At 49.3% G+C, this 21,883-nt stretch overlaps 1 protein-coding gene, 2 long non-coding RNA genes and 1 other non-coding gene across 9 annotated transcripts in view; 3 read left to right on the forward strand and 1 right to left on the reverse strand.

The window, feature by feature from the left end:
• The first annotated feature begins 137 nt into the window (after positions 1-137).
• COA8 (cytochrome c oxidase assembly factor 8) overlaps positions 138-21,883 on the forward strand; it is a 32,535-nt gene continuing 10,789 nt past the window's right edge. For 2 of the 6 annotated variants that reach the window (XR_013396608.1, XR_013396609.1), the window contains exons 1-4: positions 138-308; positions 10,007-10,204; positions 12,171-12,234; positions 20,904-20,992. Coding sequence is in view for 3 of the 6 variants with exons in the window: in XM_077941994.1 (XP_077798120.1) it covers positions 186-308; positions 10,007-10,204; positions 12,171-12,234; positions 12,471-12,487 (402 nt within the window). In the remaining 3 variants the exon portion in view is untranslated. Of the gene's footprint in view, positions 309-10,006; positions 10,205-12,170; positions 12,235-12,470; positions 12,815-20,903; positions 20,993-21,883 lie in introns of those variants that run through there. The other 4 variants (XR_013396607.1, XM_077941993.1, XM_077941994.1 and 1 more) reach the window with 3 other exon arrangements.
• LOC144330439 (uncharacterized) lies at positions 1,776-7,939 on the forward strand. Its single transcript, XR_013396619.1, has 2 exons — positions 1,776-1,987; positions 5,618-7,939. It is a non-coding gene; the product is annotated as an uncharacterized LOC144330439 (long non-coding RNA).
• Positions 5,840-5,982, forward strand: LOC114680077 (U4 spliceosomal RNA). The gene has a single exon (XR_003732144.2). It is a non-coding gene; the product is annotated as a U4 spliceosomal RNA (small nuclear RNA).
• Positions 12,573-16,903, reverse strand: LOC144330447 (uncharacterized). The gene is made up of 3 exons (XR_013396627.1): positions 16,667-16,903; positions 13,309-15,651; positions 12,573-12,839 (listed from the first exon to the last, which is right to left on the reverse strand). It is a non-coding gene; the product is annotated as an uncharacterized LOC144330447 (long non-coding RNA).

The following is a 21,883-nucleotide window of genomic DNA, read 5'->3' on the forward strand; positions in this document are numbered from 1 at the left end:
CGGCCGCCCGGGTCAGCGGCGCGCCGCCCGCCGCTCCCGTAGCCCGTCGTACCGCGGGGAAAGCGCACGGTCGGCCGCACCGCCGCCCTCCCTCGGGCTTCGCGACCCTGCCGTAAAGCGGTCTCTCGCGCCGTCGCAATGCTGCCGTGCGCCGCGGGAGCCAGGGGGCGTGGGGGCGTGGGGCCATGGTGGCCTTGCGGGCGGGGAAGAAGAGTTTTCTCCGCGCTCTCAGCCGCTCCTTCGTCTGCCGCGGCTGTCAACTCGCTCCGGAGCGCGGCGCCGAGCGCAGGGATACGGCGCCCAGCGGCGTAAGCAAGCGCCTGGGGATATTGGGCCGGGAGGGGTGACCGGAAGGAAAGACAAACCGGGGCCTCGGGGCAGCTGCCTGCCATGCACAGCCGCCTCAGGCCTTTCTGCAGGTGCGCTCGCGTCCGATCCCGAACAGTCCCGCAGCCCCAAGGCTTCCGCGTCAGGGCTCTCGGTCGGATGGGACTGAGGGTGCCGCCGCCACGCCGGAGACTGTTGACAGCCAGAACCTTTAAGCATAAGAGTCACCTGGCAAGTTTGTAGCTATCTTATTTGTTCCCGAGAATGATGATTTTTTATATTTAAAGAGCTCTTGGCTTAGCGTGCATTTTTTTTTCGTGGTGTGTGTGTGTGTGTGTGTGTTTGTGTTTTGGCTTTGTTAAAATTATTAGAGCTTTTATTCAAGCGGTGAACACTTTATACTTTATCATCGTACTTTTGTAGCACTTCACGTTCAATAGTTGTTCTTATTTGCAAACTATGTGTGGGTATATGCATGTTACTGGCCAAAGATCCGCAAAGAATGTCTGTAGCAAGAAAGAGTGGCAAGCAATTTTTATAAGTCATACTTTTGGGAGGGATGTTTTGTTTAAAGGAGGCCTAGGCCTTGATTCCATCTGTCAGATGAAAATGTTGGCTAACGGTGTGGAATGGGCTGGAGATAAAATATTCAAGCAAAGCATGCAAATACCAAACAGGCTAATGAAGGAGGCTGGAAAACTTGGTTTAAACAATAATTAAAGAAGTGTAAAAAAGAGCTAATTAAAAATTGTTCGGGCTCCCTGGCTCACACTTGTAATCCTAGCACTTTGGGAGGCCGAGGCGAGCAGATCACGAAATCAAGAGGTGAGACCATCCTGCCCAACATGGTGAAACCCCGTCTCTGCTAAAAATACAGAAATTAGCTGAGCGTAGTGGCACGCGCCTCTATAGACCCAGCTAGCTACTCGGGAGGATGAGGCAGGAAAATCGCTTGAACCCGGGAGGCGGAGGTTGCAGTGAGTGGAGATCGCACCGCTGCACTCCAGCCTGGCGACAGAGGGAGACTTCATCTAAAAAAAAAAAAAAAAAGCTAATTAAAAATTGCAAATGTACTTGCTTGTACATTTTCATTTCTGTTGGGCTGTGGCTGTTAGCACACTTTTATAATTGTAGCTTTGAAGGTCTGTTTAGTTTGCAATTTAAACAAGTTACCAGGGCAACTTGTCAACCAGACACCCAAGTGGCTGACTCAGTTCTGTGTTACAGTGGCCAAGCCCTTGCCTTCTATTCCTAGAACATAGAAACCCACCCAGCATCTCCGTCTTTGGGCAGAGAGATACAGCAGGTGTCTAAAAATGCTCTAAGAGAGCCAACTGGAAATCAACCCAGACATTTCCCAGGGGGAGGATTTTCCCTAGCTTATTTTGTGAACTTGTGCTGGAAAGAAACAACAGCACCCAAATAAGGATTTCTCCATTCTCATATAGACTTCTTTTTTGTTTGTTTGTTTTTTGTTTTTTGAGGCGGAGTCTCCCCCTGTTGCCTACGCGGGAGTACAGTGGCATGATCTCAGCTCACTGCAACCTCTGCCTCCTGGGCTCAAAGGATTCTCGTGCCTCAACCTTCTGAGTAGCTGGGATTACAGGCGCCCACCGCCATGCCCGGCTAATTTTTTTTGTTTGTTTTTAGTAGAGACAGGGTTTTACCTGTTGGCCAGGCTGGTTTCGAACTCCTGACCTCAAGTGATCTGCCTGCCTGGGCCTCCCAAAGTGCTAGGATTACAAGTGTGAGCCACCATTCTCGGCCTTAGACTTCTTGTTAAAGTAAAATAAGTCTTACCATGGGTCTGTTCTCAAGATGAGAGACCTCTCTGCCTTCTTTGTTTTTTCTTTTTTCGAGATGGAATTTTTGCTCTGTTGCCCAGACAGGAGTGCAATGGCACAGTCTCGGCTCACTGCAACCTTCGCCTACTGGGTTCAAGCAGTTCTCCTGCCGCAGCCTCCCGAGTAGCTGGGATCACAGGCGCATGCCGCCACACCTGGTTAATTTTTTTTTTCTTTTTTTAGTAGAGATGGGGTTTCACTATGTTGGCCAGGCTGGTCTCGAACTCCTGACTTCAGGTGATCCACCCGCCGCGGCCTCCCAAAGTGCTGAGATTACAAGTGTGAGCCACCGTGCCCAGCCAGCACCAGCTTTTAATTGAAAAACATTATAGAGGCCGGGCGCGGTGGCTCAAGCCTGTAATCCCAGCACTTTGGGAGGCCGAGACGGGCGGATCACGAGGTCAGGAGATCGAGACCATCCTGGCTAACACGGTGAAACCCCGTCTCTATTAAGAAATACAAAAAACTAGCCGGGCGAGGTGGCGGGCGCCTGTAGTCCCAGCTACTCGGGAGGCTGAGGCCGGAGAATGGCGTAAACCCGGGAGGCGGAGCTTGCAGTGAGCTGAGATCCGGCCACTGCACTCCAGCCTGGGTGACAGAGCGAGACTCCGTCTCAAAAAAAAAAAAAAAGAAAAAAAAAGAAAAACATTATAGAACGTAAGAGTCAGGCACCATTCTTCCTTCCAAATCCATCTTTAAAACTCAGCTTTTCAGAAATATAACTGCTTTTGGTAAAGAAAAAAAAATTAGACTTTTAAATTCTGTTCCCTAGCCACTTCATGCCTGCTTATGTCTTACCTATGTAGTTTGCATCACTGGTTCCTAAACTTGTTTGCACATAAGAATTAGTCTGACTCTTTTAGTTCTTTTTTTTCTTTAATCTGGAAGTTCCCAAACCAGAATTGGTTCAGACATACTCCCTTTTAGTTCTTTTTTAATCCATAGGTTCTGCCTCCATCACCTCTCCCCCTTTTTTTTTTTTTTTTTTTGAGATGGAGTCTCACTCTGTCACCCAGGCTGGAATGCAGTGGCACGATCTCAGCTCACTGCAACCTCCACCTCCTGAGTTCAAGCTATTCTCCTGCCTCAGCCTCTCGAGTAGCACCTCCTTACCTTTTTTTTTTTTTTTTTTTTTTTTTTTTTGAGACGGAGTCTCGCTCTGCTGCCCAGGCTGGAGTGCAGTGGCCGGATCTCAGCTCACTGCAAGCTCCGCCTCCCGGGTTCACGCCATTCTCCTGCCTCAGCCTCCCGAGTAGCTGGGACTACAGGCGCCGCCACCTCGCCCGGCTAGTTTTTTGTATTTTTTAAAGTAGAGACGGGGTTTCACCGTGTCAGCCAGGATGGTCTCGATCTCCTGACCTCGTGATCCGCCCGTCTTGGCCTCCCAAAGTGCTGGGATTACAGGCTTGAGCCACCGCGCCCGGCCTTTTTTTTTTTTTTTTAAAGCAATTTATTTGAAGAGGGGATCACATGTCCTTTAAAACTTCCTACAGTCTGGATTTTGCTGATTGTGTCTCCATGGTGTAATTTAGCATGTTCCTCTGACTTCTTTCTTGTAAATTGACAGCTATATTCTAGAACTTTGACCACATCCAGATTTTTTTTTTTTGTTTTTTGAGACAAAGTCTCACTCTGTCACCCAGGCTGGAGTGCAGTGGCGTGATCTCAGCTCACTGCAACCTTCACCTCCCAGGTCCAAGCAGTTCTGCCTCAGCCTCCCGAGTAGCTGAGATTACACATGCCTACCACCACGCCCGGCTAATTTTTATATTTTTTGTAGAGACAGAGTTTCATCATGTTGGCCAGGCTGGTCTTGAACTCCTGACCTCAGGTGATCTGCTCATCTCAGCCTCCCAAAGTGCTGGGATTACAGGTATGAGCCACTGTGCCTGGCCCAAAGTCACTTTTAGCTTCAAAAATGAGCTGTAGGGTATACCTTCTTTTTCTGTTTCTGTGGATTGTTTACTAAGGTTTGAATTTTTCTGTGACTGGTAGAACCTACAAGTCATTTGAACCAGAGTTTTCATAAGAACAGGTCATTTTAACCCCATCTTCTTTTTGGTTAGAGTTACTAAACTGGTAAATAAGAGTGATCCGGCCAGGCATCGTGGCTCACACCTTGCCAGCACTTTGGGAGGCTGAGGCAGGCAGATCACCTGAGGTCAGGAGTTCAAGACCAGCCTGGCCAACATGGTGAAATCCTGTCTCTACAAAAATACAAAAATTAGCCGGGCATGATGGCGGTACCTGTAATCCCAGCTACTTGGGAGGCTGAGGCAGGAGAAATGCTTGAACACAGGAGGCGGAGGTTGCAGTGAGCTGAGATCGCGCCATTGCACTCTAGCCTGGGCGATGGACCAAGACTCCTTCTCAAAAATAAAAAAAAAAAAAAGAGTGATCCATTGCATATTGATTTAAGCAAGACATCTGATAAAGTCTCTTATGTATTTTTGAAAACCATGTCCTGTGTTATGGTGCTTGAAACACCAATGGAAACATTCGTCTTAGGGTGGTTCGTATTTCCTGCACAGGTTCTTCATGAGGTGCCAGTGATACAGAAATGAATGTGTGTGCCTCTTTTCACACATGCACAGATGGCTCTCCAGGCAGGAGCTCTGCATGCTAACACATGCCTCCCTGGTGCCTAGAGCGGTGCTTGTCCTTTGCATGGTGGCGCAGGTACAGACAGGTTGATGCTTATGGAGAAAGGCTGAATCCGCTATGCCCATTTTGGGAATCTGTTGGAAGTTAATTGTTTGCAGCTCCAGGCAGGGTGGTTCCCAGGGGAGCACCACCCTGGGCCTGCCTGCTGGGCACATAACTTCTGAGAGGAGGAGGGCTGGAACAAGCCCACAGATAATGATCTTTTTCCCTTTTTTGGAGATAAGGTCTTGCTCTGTTGCCCAGGCTGGAGTGAGCAGTGGCACAAACACAGCTTACCACAGCCTCAACCTCACTGGCTCAAGTAATCTTCCTGCCTCAGCCTCTTTAGTAGCTGGGGCTACAGGCAGGTGCCACCACGCCTGGCTGATTTTTAAAAAATTTTTTGGCCGGGCGCGGTGGCTCACGCCTGTAATCCCAGCACTTTGGGAGGCCGAGACGGGCGGATCACGAGGTCAGGAGATCAAGACCATCCTGGCTAACACAGTGAAACCCCGTCTCTACTAAAAAAATACAAAAAACTAGCCGGGCGAGGTGGCGGGCGCCTGTAGTCCCAGCTACTCGGGAGGCTGAGGCAGGAGAATGGCGGGAACCCGGGAGGCGGAGCTTGCAGTGAGCTGAGATCCGGCCACTGCACTCCAGCCTGGGCGACAGAGCGAGACTCCGTCTCAAAAAAAAAAAAAAAAAAAATTTTTTTGGCAGGGCACGGTGGCTCATGCCTGTAATCTCAGCACTTTGGGAGGCCAAGGAGGGTGGATCATCTGAGGTCAGGAATTCACGACCAGCCTGGCCAACATGGTGAAACCCCATCTCTACTAAAAATATAAAAATTAGCTGGGCGTGGTGGCACATGCCTGTAATCCCAGCTACTCGGGAGGCTGAGGCAGGAGAATCGCTTGAACCCGGGAGGCAGAGGCTGCAGTGAGCTGAGAACACACCACTGCACTCCAGCCTGGCCAACAGTGCGAGACTCCGTCTCAAAAAAAAAAAAAAAAAAAAAATTTTGTAGCTTTGCACAGCAGCAGTGTTGTAGCCAATGAGATTTATCCGAGGTGTGATTGTTGCTAATTGAAAACTTTTCCCAATACCCTGCCATGATGACTTGCAATATAGTCGGCATTGGCAATGTTTGACAGTCTCTGTACAGAGACCGAAAAAAAAAATTTTTTTATAGAGATGGGGTCTCACTTTGTTGCCCAGGCTGGCCTCGAACTCCTGAGCTCAAACAATCCACCTGCCTCAGCTTCCCAAGGTGCTGGGATTACAAGTGTAAACCATCAAGCCCAGCCCACAAATAATCATCCTTAGACAATGTCTAAAGACATAAAGAATGTCTAAAGACAATCTTTTTTTTTTTTTTTTTTTTTTTTGAGACGGAGTCTCGCTCTGTCGCGGGGGCTGGAGCGCAGTGGCCGGATCTCAGCTCACTGCAAGCTCCGCCTCCCGGGTTTACGCCATTCTCCTGCCTCAGCCTCCTGTGTAGCTGGGACTACAGGCGCCCGCCACCTCGCCCGGCTAGTTTTTTGTATTTTTTTAGTAGAGACGGGGTTTCACCATGTTAGCCAGGATGGTCTCGATCTCCTGACCTCGTGATCCGCCCGTCTCGGCCTCCCAAAGTGCTGGGATTACAGGCTTGAGCCACCGCGCCCGGCCTAAAGACAATCTTTAGACAAATTGTCTCATCATTTTTAGACAATACTGAGGTGCAGGCCTTGTGTCTGTTGGTGGTGGGAAAGAGATGGTTGAGTAGGGCCTTAAAGATAATAAAAATAATTAACGTGTGTTTGCAGCAGGGGTGGCTTCCCGCTGTGGTCACTCCAGTGTAGGGTGAAAGTGTTCCAGCCTGGATAGCTCTCCCGTGTCATTGGCATTCCTGAAATTAGGAGACCGTTTTCATTGACTTTCTAGTGTTTGCCATTCTGGTGGATTATCCTTCTATACTGCTGGATCGGGTTTGTGGATTTGTCTAGCATCTGTGTAGAACAGGAGAGTGGGGACCCTAACCCTCAGTAAATATGGAAGTTCCTGACTGCTTCTCAGATGGGAACTCAAAGCCTTTATAGAACTGAGAATTAGAACGGGAAGCAAGAATGCTAGGAACTTGCTAACATTTTCTCTTCATTATTCCCTGGCGGTTTCCCCATGGTAGCTTTGTGTCATGTACGGGCACTTCCAGGAATAGGGTGCAGGGGAACCATCTCAGTGTCTCCCCTTCCAAATCATGGCTTCTGGAGGGAGAGAGGCTGGGGTGGGAGTGCTCCTTGGGTACTCAGGAGCTTAATAAAAGCAGAGGGAGCTGGAGAGCAAGGTCTGGCCTGCAGAGCTGGCACAGAGAAGCCTGGTGTGGGGCTGTCCAGCCTGCCAATATACAGTTAAGAAGAAAGGATATATGTGTGTGTGTATATATAGATGTATAGTGTGTGTGTGTGTGTGACAGGGTCTCACTCTGTCACCCAGGCTGAAGTGCAGTGACATGGTCTTGGTTCACTGCAACCTCCACCTCCCGGGTTCAAGCAATTCTTGTGCCTCAGCCTCCCAAGTAGCTGGGATTACAGGTGCACACCACCACGCCCGGCTTATTTTTTGGTGTTTTTAGTAGAGACGGGGTTTCACCCTGTTGGCCAGGCTGGTCTCGAACTCCTGACCTCAAATGATCCACCTGCCTCTGCTTCCCAAAATGCTGGGATTACGGCCTGAGCCACTGTGCCTGGCAGAAAAAAGATTTTCACAAGAACTGGAAGGTTAACTCCCCTCCCAGACCCAAAGATGCAGATTCAGCCTGACCAGCAGGAATGCACATGTGCCTCACTGTGAGGAGGGCAGAACTGAGGCTGCTTCTCAGGAAACTGTGAGGGTCTAGCGTGCCCCCCCACCCCCACCCGCAGACACAAGGGCCGGATAGAAGAGCCTCCCAGCATAGCCAATGGGACACCATGAATCATAGGCTTGTACTGTGGAAACTAGCAATTATGGTAATTACTCGCACTGCAAAAGGCTCTTCCTCTTACCAAAGGACATTTTCCTCCCCCAAGCTGCTTCTCCTCCCTTTTAAATAGCAGCTCCTCAGTGAATAAAGGCAGAAACATGTGGTTATAGGGAAGTACAAAGGAAGATAACATCTCTCACATAATAGCAAACAATGATTTGAAAATATTGGTACCCCAGCTTTATTGTAAAGCAGTTTATGTGAGTGATAACTAGAAGATAAATATGGAAAAGTAACTGAACGCTGCTGACACCTCTCTGAGCTTGCTTTGTGATATGTGGGCAGCTAGAAAAAGCAGCTAATTGTTAGGTGGCTCCTGTAAACACTTCCTGATGGGGAGCCTGTGAGCAGAAAAGAGCAGGCACAGGCCTGGACAGTGGTCAGGCACCGTTAGCATGAAACCCGCTGAGCTGCAGACACCCCGGTCAGCGTGGAGGAGGGAAGGAGTCGCTCTCCTGGGCCACAGTCTAGGGGGTGGACCCTGGTGCCATCCCTTTTGTGAGACTCACGTTAGTTTCTACCAACAGCCAAATACCACAAATGCAAAGATGTGGGGGAGAAGCCCATGAACATTGTCTGAATGTATGGTAAAGAAAAAAAAGAAAAAATAATCTTTTGTGGAAATGTAGGCTTTATTGTTTTAATGGGAAATTTGGTGATTGTATACAGTTTTGTTTTTTTTGTTTTTGTTTTTGAGATGAAGTCTCTATAACCCAGGCTGGAGTACGGTGGCACCATCTCGGTTCACTGCAACCTCCGCTTCCCAGGTTCAAGCGATTCTCCTGCCTCAGCCTCCCAAGTAGCTGGGACTACAGTCACCTGCCACCATGCCCTGCTAATTTTTTTTGTTGGAGACAGGGTTTGGGGTTTCACTGTGTTAGCCAGGATGGTCTTGATCTCCTGACCTCTTGATCCGCCTGCCTTGGCCTCCCAAAGTGCTGGGATTACAGGCGTGAGCCACTGTGCCCAGCCTGTATATAGTTTTTAGACTGATGGGTAAAATGTTGAAGGTCTGTATTGCAATCCTGCCTTTACTTTCTAAAAAGGATTCCTAAATTGATCCAGCATCAAATCAGTATATTTTAACCCTGACGATGAGCAGTATAGTTTCAGGTCTTGAATAGCGGGTTCTCCCACTGTCACTCCCTGACCGTTCTTCCTGCCCATTGCACAAACAAAATCAGTTCACGGAGACCATGGCATTGCAGTAAAGAAAGAGTTTAGGACCGGGCACGGTGGCTCATGCCTGTAATCCCAACACTTCGGGAGGCCAAGGCGGGCAGATCACCTGAGGTCAGGAGTTCAAGACCAGCCTGGTCAACATGATGAAACCCCATCTCTACTAAAAATACAAAAATTAGCTGGGCCTGGTGGCGCGTGCCTGGAATCCCAGCTACTCGGGAGGCTGAGGCAAGAGAATCGCTTGAACCCGGGAGGTGGAGGTTGCAGTGAGCCGAGATCACACCACTGCACTCCAGCCTGGGTGACAGAGCAAGACTCCGTCTCAAAAAAAAAAAAAAAAGAGTTTAATTGATGTGAGGCCGGCCATGCTACATGGAAGAGTTACTACTCCAACCAGTCTCTCCACGCATTTGGGGGCTAGAGTTTTTCTAAAATAGTTTGGAGTAAGGGGTGGCGGTGGCTGGGCAGTGGGTGCTTGCTGCCGATTGGTCAGGGCGCAATCACAGGGGTGTGAGAATCATCCTCCTGCCTGCTGAGTGGCTTCTGGGCGGGTCCAGGAGGAGCCATCACTTTGGACTTGCAAAACACCTGAAAAGATACCTCAAAAGACCAGTCTTAGGTTCTGCAATAGAGATGCAGGAGTAATTGGAGAAGTTGCAGGTCTTGTGACCTCTGGAATGACGGCTGGCACCTTACCCGAATTCAGACTCCTCACCTCTTCCTAGCCTGGTAGGGTCTCACATTAGCTTCAGAAAGCTTAGCAAAGGTGGTTGAATTTCGGGAAAGGGCTGTTACTATTTAAACCAGAAACTAGGCCCTGTGTGGTGGATCCCAGTTGTAATCCACCACTTTGGGAAGATTGGGAGTGGCCGAGATCACGCCACTGCACTCCAGCCTGGCGACAGACCAAGACTCGTCTCTAAATAAATAAATAAATCCAGATTGTGCATTTTATAATACTAGATGCTCGTTTTGTCATATGTTAATCCAATTTACTTCATTAAAGGTATCAAGATTCTGCCCTCCAAGAAAGTCTTGCCATGACTGGATAGGACCCCCAGACAAATATTCAAACCTTCGACCTGTTCACTTTTACATACCTGAAAATGAATCGCCATCGGAACAAAAGCTTAGAAAATTAAGACAAGAAACACAAGAATGGAATCAACAGTTCTGGGCAAACCAGAATTTGACTTTTAGTAAGGTAAGTTTCAGTTTTAGATCAGAATGAGAAACAACACAGTTGGCCACTTGAGGGTGCTAGATATTTAGTATTTGCTTTGCGTTTTGTCTCAGTCCCTCCCCCACAGTGTATGTATGTGTGGATGTGTGTATACATACGCATATAATTTTAAAAACTAATATGTAACCGTATATAAGAGATGCTCATTCGTAGAACCACAGATCTTGAGACTTTGAAGGAAGCAATGTGTGAGCAGCAGAGCCAGAACTGGAAGTACGTGTTTTACACACATACGTGTGTGTGTTTATCTTTATGAGAATACCGGGTTTTTTTTAGGTGGGGCATGGTGGCTCTGCAGTCCCAGCACTTTGGGAGGCTGAGATGGGCGGATCACTTGAAGCCAGGAGTTTGAGAGCAGGCTGGCCAACGTAGCGAAACCTAATCTCTACTAAAAATACAAAAATGAGCCAGGTGTGGTGGCACATGCCTGTGATCCCTGTGACTTGGGAGGCTGAGGCACAAGAATTGCTTGAACCTGGGAGGCGGAGGTTGCAATGAGCCGAGATCGCACCGTTACACTCCAGTCTGGGTGACAGGAGTGAAACCCTGACTCGAAAAAAAAGAAACCCAGTTTTTGTGATGTGTTGAATTCTTCCTGAGAATTCAAAAACATTTTTTTGTTGTTGTTGGGTTTTTTTTTTTTTTTTTTTTTGAGACGAAGTTTCACTCTGTCACCAGGCTGGAATGCAGTGATATGATCTCAGCTTACTGCACTCTCTATCTCCCAGATTCAGGCGATTCTCCTGCCTCAGCCTCCCAAATAGCTAGGATTACAGGCACACGCCACCATGCCCAGCTAATTTTTGTATTTTTAGTGGAGACCGGGTTTCACCATGTTGGCCAGGATGGTCTTGATCTCCTGACCTCGTGATCCACCCACCTCAGCCTCCAAAAGTGTTGGGATTACAGGCGTGAGCCACCGTGCCCAGCCGAGAATTCAAAATTCTTAACAAGATGCTTATAAATAAACTGTGTAAGAAAAAAGTATGAAAAAAGCATAAATAGTCTAAACCAGAAGAAAAACATTTAAACTTTTTTTTTTTTTTTTTTTCCTGAGATGGAGTTTCACTCCTGTTGCCCAGGCTGGAGTGCAATGGTGTGATCTCGGCTCACTGCAACCTCCACCTCCCTGGTTCAAATGATTCTCCTGCCTCAGCTTTCCAAGTAGCTGGGATTACACGCTTGTCACCACACCCGGCTAATTTTTGTATTTTTAGTAGAGATGGGGTTTCACCACGTTGGCCAGGCTGGTCTTGAACTCCTGACCTTCAGGTGATCCGCCTGCCTTGGCCTCTCAAAGTGCTGGGATTCCAGGCGTGAGCCACCGCGCCCGGCCACATTTAAACTTTGATTTGCCATTTGAGTGGGCTGTGTCAGGTGGGGTGTATTTATCCTATTCTGTGGATTTTTTTTTTTTTTTTGAGACAGAGTCTCACTCTGTTGTCCAGGCTGGAGTACAGTGGCATGGTATCGGCTCACTGCAACCTCTGCCTCCCAGGTTCAAGCAGTTCTCCTGCCTCAGCCTCCTGAGTAGCTGGGATTACAGGTGCCCACCATCATACCTGGCTAATTTTTGTACTTTTAGTAGAGATGGGGTTTCTCCATGTTGGCCAGGCTGGTCTGGAACTGCTAATCTCAGGTGATCCACCCACCTTGTCCTCCCAAAGTGCTGGCGTTACAGGTGTGAGCCACTGCACCTGACCTATTCTGTGGATTTATAAACAGTGTCTCCCAAGTTTATCGAACATCTTTTCAAATCCTGTTACAAACACAAAACTTTTAACCACATTCAGAGGATTTTAAATGAACTTTGAGATGGGTCACCTGCTTCTCAGAAAGTCCACATCTGTGCTTCTCCAGGATGCTGTGAGCTGTGCTCTTGCCAAAGAAAAGAGTTCTGAGAGCCTTTTTTTTTTTTTTTTTTTAGGAAAAAGAAGAATTTATTCACTTGAGACTAAAAACTAAAGGCCTGGGCCTGAGAACTGAATCAGGTTAGTGCATTTGTTTGGGTTTTTTTGTTTTGTTTTGTTTTGCTTTCTTTGTTTGGGTTTGAACAAGTCCATGAGAAGGTAAAGCAAGGGCGGTGAGAGAAGTGGGGAAGTTCAGGGCAGTTCTTGGCCTGCTTTGGGGCAGTGCTCGGCACACCTCTGTCCAGGTTCTTTTGCACACCCAGTTCCCAAGCATGGCTCTCCAATCTCTAGCTCCCTCTTCTCTCTCAGGAGTTTAGGTGGTTATGATGGATGACCACCTTCTGACCTTTGATTTCCATCCTGAGGTCTCAGCCTTTGCAACTTCTCCCTCTCCAAACCAGCTTCTCTTCTGATCCCTGATCTCAGTTCAGTGCTCAAAATAGCCTTTCCTTATTTTCTCTTGGTGTTGATGTTAGGCCTGAGTGACATCTCATGCCGTTTGTTAAACAGATGTCTGCTGCCAGAATGTTGTTCTGATAGAAAATCCAAAATCATCGACCCCAAAAGCCAAGTCTGTCATTGGGCTAAAGTGCCATTCCTACTAATCCTTTACCTCACCTGATTCATTTAGAGTAAAGGGCTGGGGGCTTGAGTCTCCCCCGTGCCAGGACCTCTGTTGCTGTTTGCTGGCTGCTGGAGAGGTGGGGCCTTGCAGGCCCTGGAGAGGTGGGGCCTTGCAGGGCAGAGTTGGAGCAGATGCTGCATCCAACAGTAAGCATGAGAATGAGCACTCACAGTTTCAGGTCCTGTGCTGGACACTGTGCAAGTCCTGTGCATATATCACCTGTTGCATTTCCCACAGTGACCCAGTGAAGTAGATACTGTTTTTTTTTTTTTTTTTTTTTTGAGACGGAGTCTCGCTCTGTCGCCCAGGCTAGAGTGCAGTGGCCGGATCTCAGCTCACTGCAAGCTCCGCCTCCCGGGTTTACGCCATTCTCCTGCCTCAGCCTCCCCAGTAGCTGGGATTACAGCTGCCCGCCACCACGCCCGGCTAGTTTTTTGTATTTTTTAGTAGAGACGGGGTTTCACCGGGTTAGCCAGGATGGTCTCGATCTCCTGACCTCGTGATCCACCCGTCTCGGCCTCCCAAAGTGCTGGGATTACAGGCTTGAGCCACCACGCCAGGCCGATACTGTTATCTTTACCATTTTATAGAAGAGCAACCTGAGGCTTCCCCAAAATTACACAGTGAGAATGTGGTGTGGCCTGGATTCTCACCTCGGGAGTCGGATTGCAAAGCCTCCTGGGCCTCACCGCGCTCCATGGCTGTCAACGAATTCCATGCTGACCTGGTGTGCGTGTGTGTGCGCGTGTGTGTGTGCGCGTGTGTGCATGTGTGTGCGTGTGTGTGCGCGTGTGTGTACGTGTGTGCGTGCGTGTGTGCAGGTGTGTGTGCGTGCGTGTGTGCGTGCACGTGTGCGTGCGTGTGTGGACGTGTGTGTCCGTGCGTGTGTGCATGTGTGTGTGCGCGTGTGTGTGCACGTGTGTGTGTGCGTGCGTGTGTGCATGTGCGCACCACATGTGCCGTGCCATGTCCGTAGGTCTGTCATCATATCAGGTAGGACTAGGTCGGCTCATACCTTGGAAGTGCTTTGGAGACAACCACTGTCCTGACAGACGGGAGTTGTTGTTTTGATTCTTACTAAGGTCCCAGAATCCTGTTGATGGCTCTGCTGAGTATTGAAAGGCTGGCCTTAAATTAGGTTTGAAAATGAATTTGGTAATAGGACAGGATGTGTTAAGGAAGGGAAGCATGCAGGGAGCTGCCTGCTCTGGCAGCTGTTGAAAGTTAGCAGGCCGCAGTACCTGCAGTGGGAGTGGGGCAGCAGGCGTGTCACCTTGGGCCAGAGCACGTCTTGTACACAGTTGCACCAATGCGTGAGGATATAGGTCCCCAAGAGCCAAGAGAGGGGGAGCTTTGTTGAATACATGATGTTGGAGAAACCTTTGGCCCAAAAGAACAAATTTAGATTCGTTCTCCCTGCAATACAAATATGTTCCAGTGGGTCAAAATGTTAATTATTATTAATTATTTTTTTCTTTTTTTTGAGACAGGGTCTCACCCTGTCTCCCAGGCTGGAATGCAGTGGCACCATCTGGGCTCACTACAGCCTTGACCTCGTAGACTCAAGTGATCCTCCCACTTCAGCCTCCCAAGTACCTAGGACTACAGGTGCATGCCAGCACCACACCTGGCTAATTTTTATGTTTTTTGTAGGGACGGAGTTTTGCCATTTTGCCCAGGGTGGTCTCAAATTCCTGAGCTCAAGTAGTCCACCCACCTCGGCCTCCCAAAGTGCTGGGATTACAAGCATGAGCCACCGTGCCCGGCCAAAAAGTTAATTATTAAAAGTCAGGCCAGGCGCGGTGGTTCACGCCTGTAATCCCAGCACTTGGGGAGGCCGAGGCGGGTGGATCGCAAGGTCAGGAGTTCGAGACCAGCCTGATCAACATGGTGAAACCCCGTCTCTACTAAAAATACAAAAATTAGCCGGTTGTGGTGGCAGGCGCCTGTAATCCCAGCTACTCAAGAGACTGAGGCAGGAGAATCACTTGAACCCAGGAGGCAGAGGTTGTAGTGAGCCAAGATCGCGCCGCTGTACTCCAGCCTGGGTGACAGAGCGAGTCTCTATCTCAAAAAAATAAAAAAAAAGTAAGTCGATTATTTATGGATTAAAGAGTTAGATACATAGTTCCTAGCTGTAGAGCATCTAATAGGAGATAACAGACTCTCTATTATCTGGAGGAATGATACCCTCCTGAGCTTGAGGGTCAAGATAGAGATATTCAAGAACATAAAAGCTGAAAACATCTGTGTTAAGACTCCTTTTGATCCACCTTTCTGGACAGGAGAGTTTGCTGAGCAGATGTGGGGGTGGCTCAGTACCCACGGGAGGATGGAGCTGGCCCCAGTCATGGCCTGTGCTCAGACGCTAAGACCAGAGCAATTTCTTCTTCGTGTTTAAACTTTTCTCCTAGGCCACTGCTTTACCTTTCTCATGCTATAAACTGGCTTTCTCTGCCTCCTTGTTTATCCCTCCTGAGTTCAAGGAAGCAGTCAGCTGAGGAGGCTGCCTTTCCCCAGGCTGGCACCAGCCCAGTTGGGAGGTGCCGGATTAGCTGAGGCGGAGGTGGGGCTTGTGCAGAGAGCCTGGCTGCTGCCATGGAGACAGGAGGAAGCAGGCAAAAGAGCAGGCCTGCTGGCAAAGGATCAGAGGGCTGGGCAGACACAGGGATCAGTGTCCCGGAAATGTGAGGAAGGGCAAGTGCTGGCAGCAAAGACGACGTGGGCAATTTGGACTTCAGGAAAATGTGCCACAAATTTGCAGAAATAACACACATTTATAAACAAGTAACGTGACTACAAGAAGAAAAAATTGCTCGAACTCTAAATTTTACAAGGCATATTGGTTTATTTTTTTGAGATGGAGTCTCGCTCTGTCACCAGGCTGGAGTGCAGTGGCATGATCTCGGCTCACTGCAGTCTCCGCCTCCTGGGTTTCAGTGATTCTCCTGCCTCAGCCTCCCAAGTAGCTGGGATTACAGGCACCCACCACCACACCTGGCTAATTTTTTCATGTGTGTGTTTTGTAGAGCAGGGTTTCACGATGTTGACCAGGCTGGACTTGAACTCCTGACCTCAAGTGATCCACTCATCTCAGCCTCCCAAAGTGGTGGGATTATAGGCATGAGCCATTGCACCCAGCCTACAGTGCATATTCAACAAGAAGTCATCAGTTCATGCTTACTCAATTCATGGGGGAATGTTTTCAGTCTTGAGACTCAGTGCTGGTGGAGTTACATCAAAGGTGGATGGCAGTAGCAAATCCTCAGTCCCTTTTCCAGAAGGATTTAGCTAAACATACTACACATATCCCAGGAAGCAGGAAAATGATGCTCATGAATCTTCTGTAAGAATTCATGTGGAGAGCCAGGCTTGGTAACTCACACCTGTAATCTCACCACTTTGGGAGGCTGAGGTGGGTGGATCACTTGAGCCCAGGAGTTTGAGACCAGCCTGGGCAACATGGTGAAACCCTGTGTCTACAAAAAATTTAAAAATAAAAATAATTAAGGCCAGGCGCAGTGGCTCACGCCTGTAATCCCAGCACTTTGGGAGGCCGAGGCGGGTGGATCGCCTGAGGTTGGGAGTTCGAGAACAGCCTGACTAACATGAAGAAATCCCCTCTCTACTGAAAATATAAAATTAGGCCGGGCGCGGTGGCTCATGTCTGTAATCCCAGCGCTTTGGGAGGCCAAGGTGGGTGGATCACGAGGTCAGGAGTTCGAGACCAGCCTGATCAGCATGGTGAAACCCCATCTCTACTAAAAATACAAAAAATTAGCCAGGCACGGTGGCGGGCGCCTGTAGTCCCAGCTACTCTGGAGGCTGAGGCAGGAGAATGGCATGAACCCGGGAGGCGGAGCTTGCAGTGAGCTGAGGTCACGCCACTGCACTCCAGCCTGGGCTACAGAGTGAGACTCCGTCTTAAAAAAAAAAAAAAAGAAAGAAAATTAGCCAGGCGTGGTGGTGCACGCCTGTAATCCCAGCTACTCAGGAGGCTGAGGCAGAAGAATCACTTGAACCCTGGAGGCAGAGGTTGTAGTGAGCCGAGATCGCACCATTGCACGCCAGCCTGGGCAACAAGAGTGAAACTCCATCTCAAAAAAAAAATAAAAATAAAAAACAGCCAAGTTTGCAAGTTTGGCAGTATGTGTCTGTAGTCCCAGCTACTCGGAAAGCTGAGGTGGGAGGATTGCTTGAGCCCAGGAGGTGGAGGCTGCAGTGAGCCAAGATTGTGTCACTGCACTCCAGCCTGAGTGGCAGAGCCAGACCGTCTCCAACAGCAACAACAAAAATTCATGTGGGGAAACATGGGAAGAGTTCAGCTGTGTGTTCTTTGCAGCAGGATCTTTCATTGCACAAGAATGGGAAGAATGGAAATGTCCAGTACTAGCAGAACGGATAAGGCTGTGGTGGCCTACCCGCTCACTGGCCTTCACTGGAATATTCTGCAGCGGTGCAGAAAAACGAGTGATTGAATTTAAAGTGCAAGCAACAGAATACTGTGATTTCAGTTCTGCCGGTCTCAAAATTAAATCTCATTTGTAAGGCAGGCAGTATTGTGGGAGAATTTCTCTAATGTATTTAATTCTCAGAGTGTTTATGCAGTGGCAGGAAGTGTACCATCAAAATGGGTTTAGTTTAAGTCAGTCTCCTGAGTATTTATGAAACACCCACTCGGTTTTCGGTAAGTGTGGTGAATTTGGTGTTCTGCCTCTTTCCCTGGACTTAGTGGTATGTTTGGTAACAAGCTGCAGTGCTGCAGTGTGGACCATGCCCTGCTTAGCAGACATTACAGCGCTTCTGCTGCCTGCTGAGCCTTGGCCTAGGGGTGTTTGAGCCAAGTGCAAGGAACCTGTGTCAATGGAGTCAGGTGGCAGCAGCTGGTACCCCTGCCTGCGGGGTAGTCCCGTGGTCACCCTAACAGCAGCGACCACCAGCAAGCACTTCTGTGCCAGCCCCGCCCCTCCTGCCACACTGATGGAGTGCAGCCTCATGAGGTGTGCGGTTGCCGTCACACACTGGAGAGGAAGATGCTGAGATGGAGGTAAGTTACAGCTCTGGGGCCACACAGCCAGGTGGGGATGGTCTTGGCCTCTGTCCATCCCAGATGAGGTCTCGCTGTGCTGCCCAGGCTGGCCTCAAGCAGTCTTCCTGCCTCAACCTCTGAGTACGGACAGTTTTGAGCGCCCTGTGTGTGTATTAGCAGTAACATATGAGACAGAGTGGGCCCCCTTTATCCGAGGGATACATTCCAAGACCCCCAGTGAATGCCTGAGACTGGGGCTAGTACCAAGCCCTGTGTGTACACTGTGTTTTTCCCTACACAGTTGTCCCTCCCCTACATCCTCAGTTCAACCAACCATGGATTGAAAATATTGAAAACAATAAACATAAACAATAAAATATTGAAAATAAAAAATACCTTTTTTTTTTTAGACGGAGTCTCACTGTGTCGCCCAGGCCGGAGTGCAGTGGCAAGATCTCGGCTCCCTATAAACTCTGCCTCCCGGTTCAAGCGATTCTCTTGCCTCAGCCTTCTGAGTAGCTGGGACTACAGGCGCACACCACCACGCGTGACTAACTTTTGTATTTTTAGTAGAGATGAGGTTTCACCATGTTGGCCAGGCTGGTCTCAAACCCCTGACCTCAGATGATCCGCCCGCCTCAGCCTCCCAAAGTTCTGGGATTACAGGCGTGAGCCACCATGCACGGCCAAAAATAGAAAAATTTAGAAGTACAGCATAATGGCCAGGTGCGGTGGCTCACGCCTGTAATCCTAGCACTTTGGGAGGCTGAGGCAGGCAGATCACGTGAGGTCAGGAGTTCGAGACCAGCCTGGCCAACATGGTGAAACCCTGTCTATACTAAAGATACAAAAATTAGCTGGGCATCGTGGTGCATGCCTGTAATCCCAGCTACTTGGGAGGTTGAGGCAGGAGAATCATTTGAACCTAGGAGGTGGAGGCTACAGTGAGCCGAGGTCGTGCCACTGCACTCTAGCCTGGGCAACAGAGCAAGATTATGTCTCAAAAACAAAAAAAAAAGTACAGTATGACAGCTGTTCATACAGCATTTACGTTGTATTAGGTATCATAAGTAATCTAGAGATGACTCAAAGGATATAGGAGAATGCAAGTAGGTTTTTTGCAAATATTTGGAGACAAGGCCTTGCTCTGCCACTCAGGCTGGAGTGCAGTGGCGCAATCATGGCTTCCTGGAGCTTCAACCTCCCAGGTTCAAGCCATCCTCCTGCCTCAGCCTCCCAAGTAGCTGGGACTGCAGGCACACGCCACCATGCCTTGCTAATTAAAAAAAATTTTTTTTGTAGAATTTTTTTCTCACTGTGTTGCCCAGGTTTATCACACCATTATAATATTTTATTTTATTTTATTTTATTTTATTCTATTCGAGACGGAGTATCGATCTGTCACCCAGACTGGGGTGCAGTGGTGCAATCTCGGCTCGCTATAAGCTCCACCTCTGGGTTCAAGCAATTCTCCTGCCTCAGCCTCCCAAATAGCGAGGACTACAGATGTCCACCACCGCACCCAGCTAATTTTTGTTTTTTTGTTTTTTTGTTGTTTTTTGAAGTGGAGTTTCGTTCTGTTGCCAGAGTGGAGTGCAGTGGCCCTATCTCTCACTGCAACCTCCGCCTCCTGGGTTCAAGCAATCCTCCTGCCTCAGCCTCCCAAGTAGCTGGGACTACAGGTGTGTGCTACCACACCAACCTAATTTTTTTTGTATTTTTAGTAGAGATGAGGTTTCTCTTGTTGGCCAGGATGGTCTCAATCTCTTGACCTTGGATCCACCCACCTCAGCAGAGTACTGGGATTACAGGTGTGAGCCACTACACCCGGCCCGTTTTGTTTTTTGTTTTTTTGAGACGGAGTTACATTCTTGTTGCCCAGGCTGGAGTGCAGTAACGCGATCTCAGCTCACCGCAACCTCCGCTGCCTGGGTTCAAGGGATTCTCCTGCCTCAGCCTCCTGAGTAGCTGGGATTACAGGCAAGTGCCACCCCGCCCAGCTAATTTTTTTTTTTTTCCTGAGACAGAATCTTGCTCTGTCACCCAGGCTGGAGTGCAGTGGCATGATCTTGGCTCACTGCAAGCTCCCCCTCCCGGGTTAACACCATTCTCCTGCTTCAGCCTCCCAAGTAGCTGGGACTACAGGTGCCCGCCATCAAGCCTGGATACTTTTTTGTATTTTTAGTAGAGACGGGGTTTCACCATGTTAGCTGGGATGGTCTTTTTTTTTTTTTTTTTTTTTTTTTTTGAGACGGAGTCTCGCTGTGTCACCCAGGCTGGAGTGCAGTGGCGCGATCTCGGCTCACTGCAAGCTCCGCCTCCCGGGTTTACGCCATTCTCCTGCCTCAGCCTCCGAGTAGCTGGGACTACAGGCGCCCGCCACCACGCCCGGCTAGTTTTTTGTATTTTTAGTAGAGACGGGGTTTCACCATGTTAGCCAGGATGGTCTCGATCTCCTGACTTCGTGATCCACCCGCCTCGGCCTCCCAAAGTGCTGGGATTACAGGCTTGAGCCACCGCGCCCGGCCTGCTGGGATGGTCTTGATCTCCTGACCTTGTGATCCTCCTGCCTTGGCCTCCCAAAGTGCTGGGATTACAGGCGTGAGCCACCGCACCCAACCTATTATACCATTTTATATAAAAGATTAGTGCATCCTGAAATGTTGGTATCTGTAGTAGTTCTGGAACCAATCTCCTATCGATACCAAGGGACAAGTTTTCATTTATAGCTATGATAAAGTTTAATTTATAAATTAGGCACAACAAGAGACTAGGAATGATAACTAATAAAACAAGTATAACAATATGCCAGTATCTCAAATCTTGTGCTTTGCAACAATTACCAAGTAAATAAGGGTTATTCGGACACAAGCACTGCTGTATGGTGACAGTGGATCTGATCACCAAGACGGCTGCTGAGTGACTCACTTAGAGTGGGGAGTGTCTACACCATGAGTGTGCTGGACGGAGGGAGGACTCACCTCCTGGGCGGGTCGGAGCAGGACATTGGGAGGTTTCATCACGCTGCTCAGAACAGCATGCAGTTCAAAACTTATGAATTGTTCATTTCTGGAATTTTCCATTTAATATTTTCAGACCCCACTTGACCTCATGGTAACTGAAACCATGGAAGGCAAAACCATGGATGGAGGGGACTGCTGTGCTACCGCCATCTCCCTTACACAGTTGAGTAAACTGAGGCACAGAAGAAAATGAAGTAGCCCCAGATTACATAGGAAATGGCGGCATTGAGGTGAAAAGCAGAGCAGAGGGCCGTAGATTTAAACCGCTCTTCATTCCGGTGGCACTAGACCTGTCCGAGTGGCCAGAGGAGACGTGGCTCTTGTCCTCTGTCTGCTGTGTGGCTAGGGGCCATGCTTGTGCCGTCTGAGTGTTTTTGTCTGTGTGAATCGAGGGGTTGCCGGACGCCTTCCCCGCTCCATGGGAGGGAGGGTGGAATCATGCCCTTGGCCCTCTTGCCCGCTCCCCCGTGGGCCGGAGCGTCAGCATCAGCTGTGCCACAGGATGGTGTGCACTCTGCTGGAGGTGGCACCTTCAGGGGAAGCAGCTGCCAGGGAGGCTAGAGAGCACCCCGGATGGAAGCCGAGCGTGGTCCCTGCGCCTCTGCACGGGAAGTGCTGGAGATGCAGGAGCCCCTGAGCCGGAGCCCAGCGCTCTTACAAGAGATCTCATTTCCTGTTCGGGAACTGGGGCTTCTAAGCCAGAGTGCCCCTCCTGCACCTGCCACTCTGGATGTGGTTTCATTCCCTGGTCCCTGAGCCATAGCTGGGGGGCATGAGACTGGCCCCTGGGCTGCTCTGGGGACCCTACTTCAGGTCAGCCCTGCCACTCCCTGCCCACTCATAGGGCTGTGGGTCCTGCCCTGTGGCCTTTCTACCTCTCTTGCATGTGGGTGAGCCTGAGTGTGGCCACCGCCCTGGGAGTGCCACAGAGGCAAGCTGCACTGGTCCTCATGTGTTAACAGCCCCACCAGCACGCGGGAATGGAGTAGTCAGGCCAGGACCTGTCCCAGGAATGGGCAGGCTGTTAACCCAGGATGCATTCAAGTTAGGATA

The sequence above is a fragment of the Macaca mulatta genome, chromosome 7 (genome assembly GCF_049350105.2).
Source record: "Macaca mulatta isolate MMU2019108-1 chromosome 7, T2T-MMU8v2.0, whole genome shotgun sequence".
Lineage (NCBI taxonomy): Eukaryota > Metazoa > Chordata > Mammalia > Primates > Cercopithecidae > Macaca > Macaca mulatta.